The sequence below is a fragment of the Abramis brama genome (genome assembly GCF_963993115.1).
Source record: "Abramis brama genome assembly, chromosome: 2".
Lineage (NCBI taxonomy): Eukaryota > Metazoa > Chordata > Actinopteri > Cypriniformes > Leuciscidae > Abramis > Abramis brama.
Genome location: NC_139964.1, coordinates 21,789,646 through 21,802,470, shown reverse-complemented (window position 1 = coordinate 21,802,470; position 12,825 = coordinate 21,789,646). Strand labels below are relative to the sequence as shown.

At 35.1% G+C, this 12,825-nt stretch overlaps 1 protein-coding gene across 1 annotated transcript in view; it reads left to right on the top strand.

Moving 5' to 3' along the window:
* The window catches only part of LOC311077818 (complement C3-like), a 180,790-nt gene that overhangs the window by 154,846 nt on the left and 13,119 nt on the right, over window positions 1–12,825 (top strand). The window contains exons 37-41 of the mRNA XM_084106448.1: window positions 1,094–1,199; window positions 2,917–3,006; window positions 3,307–3,393; window positions 4,756–4,839; window positions 4,991–5,126. Of these exons, the coding sequence (XP_083962574.1) occupies window positions 1,094–1,199; window positions 2,917–3,006; window positions 3,307–3,393; window positions 4,756–4,839; window positions 4,991–5,126 (503 nt within the window). The remainder of the gene's footprint in view (window positions 1–1,093; window positions 1,200–2,916; window positions 3,007–3,306; window positions 3,394–4,755; window positions 4,840–4,990; window positions 5,127–12,825) is intronic.

Genomic DNA, 12,825 nt, shown 5'->3' with positions numbered 1-12,825 from the left:
ATCTAAGTTACCGATGCTTTTACCCGTGATTATTTCTTAATTTATTGTTAGCTGGGGATTATTCTTTCTTGGCCAGGAAGATATTATATTTCCTAGAGTTAATAATTGTTTATGCTTTCTGTTCATTGGATGAACTGATAAAATGATCATACTATTGATTCTGCTACAGTAAATTCTGAAAATAATTAAAATATTAATTATTGATCATAATCCGTTATGAATAATAATTAATTATATTTATACGTGGGCGTATAAACGCTACACCTTCCTCGATGAAACGAATAACTAAATGCATAATAACATGCAATATTGACACATAATGCTGTATATTTCAATTATATGACTTGATGCCAAAACATCACTTACCTGAATGTACACAGTTGTGAGGAAAGCAGAGTAAATGGCGTCAGCTGCCCAGCGTCGCAGTTAAATTTGCGCCGTAGTCTCTCTACCAATAGGAGGGAAGATGCATAGCAACCTGAGGTGTGGAACGGCGGATGTTTGCCGCACTTGATTTCAGGATTCCTGTGTTTTTCCACGTATAAGCCAAATGTTTACCACAAGTCGGTGTTTCTCACTGTGTGCCATAGCTCAACCACATATGGTTCTCATGTGTTCGTTGTTATCTGGGCCATATACCTCAAAATCAGTTGTGAACCAAGAGAGCATTTCCCGCAGATTTTAAAGTTATGGCAAAACAAATATGGCTACAATTAGGCCCATATCTGTTCAGCCACGCCACATCTAGGCCATATGTGCCAGATAATACCCACATGTGGCCCAAACGTAATTGCTATCTGGGATATTTCACATGATACTTCAAGCAGAAGTAAATGTGCAAATTGAAGATCTAGCCTATGACTACGACTATAATTATAACTATATACTATAAAGTATAACTATACTATAAAGAAACCAATTGCAATTCATTGGCAAATATAATAACTATTTATTTTGACCACTTTTTTTTATTTTATTTTATTTTATTTTTATGTATTTGTTTCTTGTGCAAATGTTGACGTGGGCAGTTTCCAGTGTACAATATGATATTTAATACCATGTATTTTGCTTTGATTTGTTTTTGCCTCGTTAGGTTTCTCATAAAGATAGAGAAACACTTGCCTTCAAAATGCACAAGATGTTAAATGTGGGTATGCTTCAACCTTCTGCTGTCACAATATATGAATATTACTCACCAGGTAAGATATTAATGCACGTACACACACTATTCTTTTAGTCTATAAAAACAATTAAACTGAACCTCTCAAATTAACATTTTAATTTAGTGCCATTAAGTATTTAACCCTTTATGGTATCCAACATAGCAATATTGTTTCGGCCCAGATCCGGCCCACATCTGGCACACGTGGAAAGATGATCTGGCCCACATGCAGTGTGGAATGACAGCCCTTGGGCGGACCGCTCCTGTTTGCCAGATCTGGGCCACAAGTAGGCCATAGCAATGCCATATGTCAGCCAAGAGCAGAGGTGTATAGTCCGGGGTCAGAAAGTAAAAGTCCGGAACGTTTATTCCGAATAAACATATGGCAGGACTTTTACTTTCTGACCCCTGGACTATACCTCTGATTCTGGATGCATCATTCAAAAGTTATCAGTGGCTCCCAGAATGCATTGCAGCATGAAGCATGTCACCGTTATTGAGATTCACACGCTAATTCTTGAGGTTTGAATATGTCTGAAACAGTTAAGTGAAACAGTTGTTCAATATGTTTAGGTTTGTTTTAATATTATATAGATTTTCTTATTTAAACAGTGTTGAAAGTCATGCTATAAGAACATTACTATAATCACTAATAAAAATCAATAACACACATGACTTTCTAAAAGAGAAAGTAGCTAACATCAACTGATCTTCTCAACCAAAATGACAACTGAGCGATGCTGGAGTCCATGTCCAATAACATTTCTAGCTGGAGTGACTCTGACTCACATTGTGGCCATAATATGAGTACACAGTGAGTGCACTGTGCGGTTACACTTTTAGCTCACTGTGAGCTCACATTGTGATCATATGGAGAGATCACTGTGAGATCAGCGTGTTGACTGGGTGCAGCAGTTAACTACCTTTGGTGTGCAATTTGTGCTTTGTTACTTTGTAGATTGTTTACACACGCAAACAGTTTTATTAAGGAAAGGTAAAATATAAAAAACATAATAGGTCCCCTTATTCACTCATCTGCCACAATAATGTTTTCAGATTATATTTTTTTTGGGCTTTTCTCTGCAGATATTGTTATATAATATTTCTTGAAATTATGTACTGTAGTGATTTTAATTAAAGGGATAGTTCGCCCAAAAATGATATTTAAGCCATGATTTACTCACCCTCAAGCCGTTCGAGATGCATATGTCAATCTTTTTTCAGACGAACACATTTTCAGTTATTTTAGAAAATGTCTTAGACCTTTCAGTGGTTATAATGTGAAGCAATGGGGCTCACCTCGTTGAAGTCCCAAAATGTGCGCGCATCCTTCACAAAAATAATCCATCCGGCTCCAGGGGGATAAACAAAGGCCTTCTGAGGGTAATCCGTGCGTTTTTGTCGTAAAAATATACATATTTAAAACTTTATAAACGAAAATAACTGGCTTCCGGTAGCGGTCGACGCGCGTTCACGGAGATGGATGCTGGAGTATGACGTATGACGTAGTGTAGGAAGCGTCGTGACGTAGAACGAACGTAGAGTTTTGTTTTGCTCTGCTCACGCTACGTCATACGTCATACTCCAGCATCCATCTCCGTGAACGCGCGTCGACCGTGTTCGTCTGAAAAAAGATTGACATATGCATCTCGAACGGCTTGAGGGTGAGTAAATCATGGCTTAAATATCATTTTTGGGCGAACTATCCCTTTAATTGACTTCCCTGCATTAAACCTGTGTGCTGTTTCTTTCAGACCATCGCTGTACAAAGTTCTACCACCCTGAAAGGGCAGATGGCGCTATATACAGACTGTGTAAGGGAGATTTGTGCCAGTGTGCAGAAGGTATTATCACACACACATAATAGTATGAAGTGACCATATCCTGAAGTGTTGTAGTATTTGATTTTGTTCCCTGCTTATAATTTAACAACTGTATATCCTGTCATAGCTTTCCTGTTGCTCAAACAGTAGAGCGTTGGCGCTTGCAACGCCAAGGTCATGGGTTCTATTCCCAGGGAAAGCAAGAACTGATAAGAATGTAAATGTGTACCTTGAAATGCAATGTTAGTCGCTTTGGATAAAAGTGTCTGCCAAATGTAAAATGTAATATGTGTGTATTAACATTAACTTCTCTGAACACAGGAAACTGCACACAGAAGAAAGACGATAATACGCTCAACGTTGACGATGAGCGTATTATTAAATCCTGTGAAACTGGCATGGATTATGGTAAACACACTCAGCTATGTTTGTTAATTCATTGTCATGACTGTCATATTTTCATTAATGCAAGATTCATTATTTACACAATCCCCATGTTGTTTTAAAACTCTATGAACATGCACAGTAAATTCCCCGGTGTTAAATTTAACACCGCTTGGTGTTTATATGGGAACCACCAGCAGGGTGTTAAAAGTAACATTGAAGCAGTGTTAGAGTTAATGAGATAATTAAGTGATTGAGCGATAATTGAGCATTGAAGACACCTGATGATAACAAGCAGAATCACTGAAGAAAAGAGAAACACAAGAACTACAACTGACTTCCGGAGATGAAATCAACTGAAGATAAAAGTGTGTGTGTGTGTGTGTGTGTGTGTGTGTGTCTGTGTCTGTGTGTCTGTGTGTCTGTCTTCCGTTTATTTTCTCGCAATGTATTTAGAAGTTAAAATTCAGAATGTTTGATCTTTGGAAAAAAAATATTGATGGTAAAAATGTTAATAACATGTTACCTCTTTTGGTCAGTTATGACATTTGTCAAACTTTTTTTTTTTATTATGAAATATATATCATATCTTAGGTTATGGTTTCCTTTGCAACAAATTATGTGTTTCAGTAAACACTGTTACAAAGACAACAACTAACATAAAAAAAATATAAATTGTCAAACCACCCAACTAGAGGAAACACTGATCACAATAATGATGACCAAACATTTTCAATAAAACTTCAACACCTAAAAATTTGTTCACTCTCAAAAAGATCTTCTGTAGATGAATGACAGAAATAAGGTCAAACTGGTTTGTAATAAGAGAGATTTCATGTCTTTTCAGTTGATTTCATCTAAAGCTGTGTCTGGAAGTCAGTTGTAGTTCTTTTGTTTCTCTTTTCTTCAGCGATTCTGCTTGTTATCATCAGGTGTCTTCAATGCTCAATCATCGCTCAATTAATCACTTAATTATCTAATTAACTGCTTCAGTGTTACTTTTAACACCCTGCTGGTGGTCCCCATATAAACTTTATAAACGGGGAATTTACTGTGTTGTTTTTCAGTTGAACACAAAATGAAAAAAAAATCCCACTGCTCTTATAGTGAACAACTGAATGAAGCTTGCACATCCAAAAGATAGCAAAAATCAGGAGCACTACCAAATTCCATATCTCCTGAAGCCAAATGAAAGCTTTGTGAGAGGAAAAGACCCAAATTTCATGTTTAAATCATCCTCATCAGGTTTTTTATTTATGCAGAAGAAAGTCAGAGGTCTGGAACAACATAAAAGTGTAAATGATGACAATTTCCCTATTTGAATGAACTAGTCTTTTAACCGTTGTGTTAATAAGGCAAAAAAAATATTACACTTATGTTTGACAGTTTATAAAGTGAAAGTGGATAAGATGGATCTGGCACATGACTCTGACATCTATCACTTGAAGGTGGAGCAGGTGCTGAAAGAAGGTACAGTTATTCTCTCCGTTTTTCTTCACTGATCATGAAATGCATTTGAAATCTGTATGATTCCAGTTAAATGCAGTTTGTCCTTTATTCAGCATGAGGCTAATGTTGAATTGCAGTGAAAGTGTGTCCTAAACACTGTTCTGTCCTGTAGGCACTGATGATGATGTTGTGGGGAAAGTCAGACTATTTTTGGGTCGTCCCAGTTGCAGAGATCGTTTGGGATTGGAACAAGGCAAGTCGTACCTCATCATGGGCAAATCCGAAGACCTGCCAAAGCTCGGAGGAACGTAAGTGTCCACTCTGTGTCTGTGAATAACAGGATTTGCCTGAGCTTTATGCATTTAAAGTCTTTACAAGGTTGTTTATGGCTGAATGATGGGACAGGTTTTTTTTTTTTTTTTTTTTTTTTTTTGGTCAAAGTGCATTTTAAATAACAGAATAGACATGAAAAAACTAATAAATTAGGAAATACAATTTATACTAAATGATTTGAATTTAAATCTTCTGAGATGAATGTGAGTTTAAGAAATTTTGATTTCTTTTTGTGGGGTTTAAAGTTGAAAATGTATACGTGGTGTAACTGTCCAGTGATTAACTCTCTCCTCGCCACTGACAGATATTTCTGTCATTTATGACTCAACACTTTCCCGTCATTGATGGAAATTTCTGGCAATGCATGTTTTCACTGTTATAAAGTAGGGGGTGCTATTACACACTTTCTGAAAGAATACAGAATCTCCAGATCAAAAAACAAGCAATAGAAGTATTGCTTACGCACATGTAAAATAACGCACAAAAAAACCCCAAATGTATGAATCTCTGCATACGAAGGATCCCACGCATATTCTCTTTGTACATCCCAATTAACGTAAAATTGAGCGCACATGCACGAGCACAACGCCCCACCCAGTCTCCTCCCTTAATTAAATCAATTTAAATATGGTAATGAGTCCTCTTTGGCAAAAGAAAGCAGTAAGAAAATGGCTAAAGCAAGCGGCAAGAAACGAAAGTGAATTGGAGGTGCTACTATCAGAGGTAGAAACAAGAAAAAATATTTTATTTGGAACTTTGTCCTCCGGAATTAATAACAAAAGGAAAAAATATGAGCGGGAGAGTTTGGCTGATGCCGTCAATGCGGTATTATTATTATTATTATTTTATATATATTATATTATTATATATTAAATATATTATTATATATTATGTATTATTATAATATATTATTATATATTATATATTATTATAATATATTAAATATATTATTATTCATATATTATTATAATATTATTATTAATATATTATTATAATATATTAATATATTATTACATATTATATATTATTATAATATTTAATATTTGTATTAATATTATATTATATTATATTTGATATTATTTTATATTTTATTTTTTTATTTATAGACTAAGCGTTGTATCAATTTGCATATGCTTTTATATGTTCTTACTTAATTGCATAATTGCTAGAATAATGCCATAAGGCTCGTGTTGACAATATATGTCAATTATTTTATAATTTGCAAATTAATAGCAATGCTTCCCACGGTTGGTGGTGCGATAGACTTGTAGAACAATTCGTTGTGTAATGTTTGCAACTTCACTTAATTGCCTGTAAGAGTCGCCAACGGACAAAAACAATGAGAAATGTACGTATGCCAGACATGAAATTGGCGTGGAGGAACGCACATTCTCGCGTTAATTTCACTGTTAGTACATACGACCGTGAGCGTGAAAGCTGGCGTACGCAAAGTTGCAATATTAATGTTTTTTTATGATCTAATACAAATATATTATGTATAAAAATTGAAACTTTTATCATTTTATTTTTTGGGGAAGTGCTGCAAAACAGATTTACTAAATTAAACCATTTTACAAAAAAAATCCTAAAAAAAGGAAATTAGACAATTCAGTTCATAATTTATTCATACCGCAATGCATGATGGGAGCCATTAATGAGTTGTGATTGGTGGCAGCCAGAGGAAAAGTTATTTGTCACCATTGTTGAGAATCACAGGCTGATTATTGATGCGTTTCTAAATATATTTATTTAAAAGTCTTTTGATCAGAACAATGTTTATTAACCATCTGGAGTCTGAGCGGTTTTCTGGGCCCTGGAGGTGTTCTGACATGCTCTGACATTTGTGCTTTTTTCAGTTATTTATAAACATGTTAATGGCAAAGGTGTAAATTCACTCTATATAGCACAAACAGGGCTACCAAAATATGTGATCACCATGCATGTATATTTTTGAATTTTTAAGAGAATAATGTTTATGCGTGGTTATTGAAAAAAATAAAAATGAAAGTTGCTGAAATAAGACCACAAAACTCATAATAAATATGTGTCAATAAGACTTTTGACTAATGGATGTTGTCGCTTCGAGTTCTGGCTTCAAAATTATGTGAAAATAGTCTTGCTTTATCGTTCACATAAAACAATACATTGATTTAAATTGATGTAAAACAGGTTTTGCTTGGAAAGCCAATATGCGAGGGGGGCGTGAACGAGGAGTGGTTTACACCTGAGAATACAATGTCCCACCCACTCTGCATAATGAGCCATTCATTCAGGTGTGACACTGACTGAGCCACAATGCAAGGACAAAAGATATATTTAGAAGAAGACTTATATTGACCATTTAAGATTTTGCTTACATCTATCTCGTAAATATGTTTTGCTATTTTATTAAAAAGGTTACAATTACAACAATAATTACAATTTCAACAATATTTCAAGTGTACTCTTTCTTTGTAAAAAAAAAATGATTATAGGCCTACATTTTATCTATGTATTCATTAGTTTGAATATAGCCAACATTGGAACAGCTAACATCTTAGTTGATGACTTTATTTTTGACAAAAATAGTATTTTATATATATAGAAATTGCTAAACAAAAGCTTATTTGACGTGGCAGTATATTCTACAGTAAAAACTGTACCCAAATCTAGTCAACAAAATGTTGTCTTTCATATTTTGCCTGACTGTAACGTTGTTTTTATGAAATATTAGGGCATATAAATGTTAATTTGCAGTTTAATACATTGCTTATACAAATAGCCTACATTTTATTTCAACATATTTCAGTCGATTTTTACTCATCTCAGTATAGCAATACAGTTTGCTAAAACATCATCATTCATTTACACACGCGATTTAAATTTAAACTGTCTTTTTGCGAGCTGTGGTAAACAGCGCGCATCTCTGCCGTTCATTCATTCATAAACAGAAACCTGATTCACGTGAGAAGGAAAAAAACTTACTACAGTATTCCTCAGCTCGCTCCTCGATATACCCGCACTTCTGAGGTACATTTTCCATTATTATTATTCCTCACAGCGCTGCGAGACGGTGTAAACAAGTAATGATCTGAATAAACTTGTGTTTTCTCGAGCTGATATGGGGGCGTTCACAGGTTTGCGTGGATTGCCTCAATCATTTGCATTTGAATAGCGCGCGCTCTCCGTGGGCGTCACATTACATTTGAATGAGCTGTAATGAGCTCGACTGGAATCGCTCTTAACCCTCTGGAGTCTGAGCTGTTTTCTGGGCCCTGGAGGTGTTCTGACATGCTCTGACATTTGTGCTTTTTTCAGTTATTTATAAACATGTTAATGGCAAAGGTGTAAATTCACTCTATATAGCACAAACAGGGCTACCAAAATATCTGATCAACATGCATGTATATGTTTGAATTTTTAAGAGAATAATGTTTATGCGTGGTTATTGGAAAAAATAAAAATGAAAGTTGCAGAAATAAGGCCACAAAACACATACTAAATATGTGGCAATAAGACTTTTGACTAATGGATGTCATCGCCTATAGTTTTTTCTTCAAAATTATGTGAAAATAGTCTTGCTTTATCGTTCACATAAAACCATACATTGATTTAAATTGATGTAAAACAGGTTTTGCTTGGAAAGCCAATATGCGAGGGGGGCGTGAACGAGGAGTGGTTTACACCTGAGAAATACAATGTCCCACCCACTCTGCATAATGATGAGCCATTCACTCAGGTGTGAAACTGACTGAGCCACAATGCAAGGACAAAATATATATTTAGAAGAAGACTTATATTGACCATTTAAGATTTTGCTTACATCTATCTTGTAAATATGTTTTGCTATTTTATTAAAAAGGTTACAACAACAATAATTACAATTTCAACAATATTTCAAGTGTACTCTTTCTTTGTAAAAAAAAAAAAGATTATTAGGCCTACATTTTATCTATGTATTCATTACTTTGAATATAGCCAACATTGGAACAGCTAACATCTTAGTTGATGACTTTATTTTTGACAAAAATAGTAGGCTATTTTATATAGAAATTGCTAAACAAAAGCTTATTTGACGAGGCAGTATATTCTACAGTAAAAACTGTACCCAAATCTACTAAACAAAATGTTGTCTTTCATATTTCGCCTGACTGTAACGTTGTTTTCATGAAATATTAGTGCATATTGTTAATTTGCCGTTTAATACGTTGCTTATACAAATAGCCTACATTTTATTTCAACATATTTCAGTCGATTTTTACTCATCTCAGTATAGCAATACAGTTTGCTAAAACATCATCATTCATTCACACACGCGATTTAAATTTAACTTCTGGCAAAGATGAAGTTGACGATATAGGCTATTGACTCGCGATCTTCGCAGTAGGCTAGTGAACGCACCGGAGAAATGCACATTTATTAGGCTACATAGTTTTTTTGTTTTGGATGGTTTTGTTTAGAACCAGCTTTCTGTAAATATATTTCAAATTTTTTTAGACATGTGAGGCGAGTAGGCTACGGTCTGGTTCATGATGATCTCCAGTTCAGACCTTATGTTGTGATTGCTAGCCTATTTACTTTAAATCCAGGAAATTTATTAATGAAAAATTTATTAAAATTAAGATACAATTGATACAAAACGAAATTCGTTTTAAAGAAAGGATTTGTACTTTCTGTTTTGAGGTCTCTGTGAATGTTTGAAAGTCTTTTAGTGCTTAGAGCGCTCGCGTCCATAATGGAGAACTGTCACGTAATATTGTTTTTTTCCTCATAAATGCGAACACGAAAAATAAAAGACAAAAGACTTTTAAGTAAAACTTACTCCGAAATTGTGTCCTCGGCGGAATTCGCTCTTCAATATGCTGCCGTTCGTCGTCTGTTACAATCTTCCTCTGAGGAAACAACCCGGTATCGTGCATTCTTCCTCGCTGTCCAGAATCATCTGAATGGCGTCTTTATTACCGGAGAAGCGTGCCATACTCAAAACGCGATTAACTATCAGTAAGTCTGATAGAAACTGTGTTTTTATGGCATTGATCGGGGGGCGTATGCGATGCATACTAGATCACCTAAACTATGTACATGTGAATAGCGCCGGGGGCGGGGCGGCCGCAGCTGATTATAGAGATAATGAGGCAGAAGGAAAAACGGTACCTCTCCTTGCTTTCAAACGGATTACATGAGTTGAAAACATTTGTTTTTTATATAAATTACTTCATTTAAAAGAAGAGATTTCAAGCTTCATAAAGACATAACTCACATGCCTGTGTGAGAAGTATTCGCTGAGTTATGATTCATTTTCGGACGCGTTTCAGAATGGACTACACGGACAGAGAGAAGGCAGAACTCGCTTCGTGTTTATTTTTCTTTATTTGGCAAAAAGCACCACACTTTGTTTTTATTGTGAGTATACACAAAAATAATACACATTTAACAGAATCGATTGATGTATGAAACTCCTATGGAAAATCAAAGTCAACAGAGTATTTATGAGTTTCTTTTACACTGATAAAAAAAAAGCGAGCTGGTATCGCCGGCGATACCGCCGACCTCAGGGGGTTAATACAGATTTCACAAGATGAGAATATTTGTTTTTTATATAAATTACTTCATTTAAAAGAAGAGAATTCAGGCTTCATGCCTGTGTGTCTGTATGCCTGTTTGAGTATTCGCTGAGTTATTGTTCATTTTCGGACACGTTTCAGAATGGACTTCACTGACAGAGAGAAGGCAGAACTCGCTTCGTGTTTATTTTTCTTTATTTGGCAAAAAGCACAACACTTTGTTTTTATTGTGAGTATACACAAAAATAATACACATTTAACAGAATCGATTGATGTATGAAACTTGTTTGTAAAATCAAAGTCAAAAGAGTATTTCGGGTCTCAATTCAACTGATAAGGAAAAAAGCAAGCAGATCACGCCAGCGTGATTGCCGACTTCAGAGGGTTAAATATTTTGGATTATATGAAAAATACTGAAAATCATATGCTGTAGAATCACAGCGCTGCTGTAATTAACAAGTTAAACCAATCTATCTCAATAAGTTTTGTTTTTCAGATCACAACATGATTATGTCTAAACATAACCGACACCATCAGATCACATTGTCTCTTAGATCATCACTGTTATAAATCAATAACAGCAGACAAGCAAAATCTAAAGTAAACATATAAGGGTCAAGAGCCCAACTAAAGCAAACACTGATCACCATAATGGTAACTTACAATTTGTGATTTTCTCCTTCAGTGATTCTGCTTGTTAACATCAGGGGCCTCATGTATAAAGACTTGCGTTGAATTCATACTAAAACATTGCGTACGGACAAAGCTCTAAATGTGCGTACGCACAAAAAAACCCAGATGTATGAATCTCTGTGTACGAAGGATCCCACGCATATTCTCTTTGTACATCCCAGTTAACGTAAAATTGAGCGCACATGCACGAGCACAACGCCCCACCCAGTCTCCTCCCTTAATTAAACTAATTTAAATATGGTAATGAGTCCACTTTGGCAAAAGAAAGCAGTAAGAAAATAGCGGCAAGAAACGAAACTTTACAGAAAGTGAATTGGAGGTGTTACTATCAGAGGTAGAAACGGAAAACAATTTTTTTTTTATTTGGAACTTTGTCCTCCGCAATTAATAACAAAAGGAAAAAATATGAGTGGGAGAGTTTGGCTGATGCTGTCAATGCGGTGGGATCTGAAAGTCGCACTGTAGAGTAGACTGAGTACAGTTGAGACACTTTTTGTGTTTTGATTTTTCACACAAAAATAGACATTGAAAAGAAGTGAATTTCCACATGGCACGTCACATGACATTACATTAGCTTGTAGACTAAGATATTATCTATCAATAATACCCACAAGTAGTTTATATTTTCCACAATCAGCTCATAAAAATAAGGTGCTTTTTGTCTCAACTTTGCCAATATGTGGTACAGTTGAGACAGTGCATGGTACAGTTGAGACACCCATTTCTAATGATGTGAAGGTAACCAACCATTCATTGTAAAATATAAAAAATAAAGACAAATAAAGAAAATAACAATTGGGCAACATTTTTGTTTATTCATCCATTTATATTCATTCATTTTATTTAAATTAGCACTGATTAAAATGTATAAAGCTGGAACAAGATATGTAACAATATTTAATAATAATACAGTTTAAATATCACAAATATCAAATTTTATTTTCATTTGCGTCCTATGCTGGCTTATTACGACGTTTAAACTGTTATCATAACACTGAACAACTAAACAATGTGTTTCCTAATAGAACTCTATCGGGGGAACAGTAGATATGTGTCTCAACTATCCCCCGCTGGCCACCTCGCACATTTCTCTAGATTTTGCAATTACCTTGCATGACACAATACCATGAAATATGCCAGTTTTTAGGGCACAGAATAACGTTTGTGGTGATACCAGTTACGTTTAACAGTCACATAAGGATAATAAGCTATTCATTGTGGAGAGTGCATTTTGAAGTGGACGTCATATCTTTTCCCGATATCTTCGGATCGGGGACACGTCCGTTGTTCAAATTTCCCACGATCAAAGAGGACACTAATACGCACGTGCACAGCAAAAATCACAACTTGTGCTTGCTGCGAACGCAAGTTATTTAAGGTGTCTCAACTGTACACAGCCTACCCCAATTAACCTTAAAAAGAAATGGTCTGATATAAA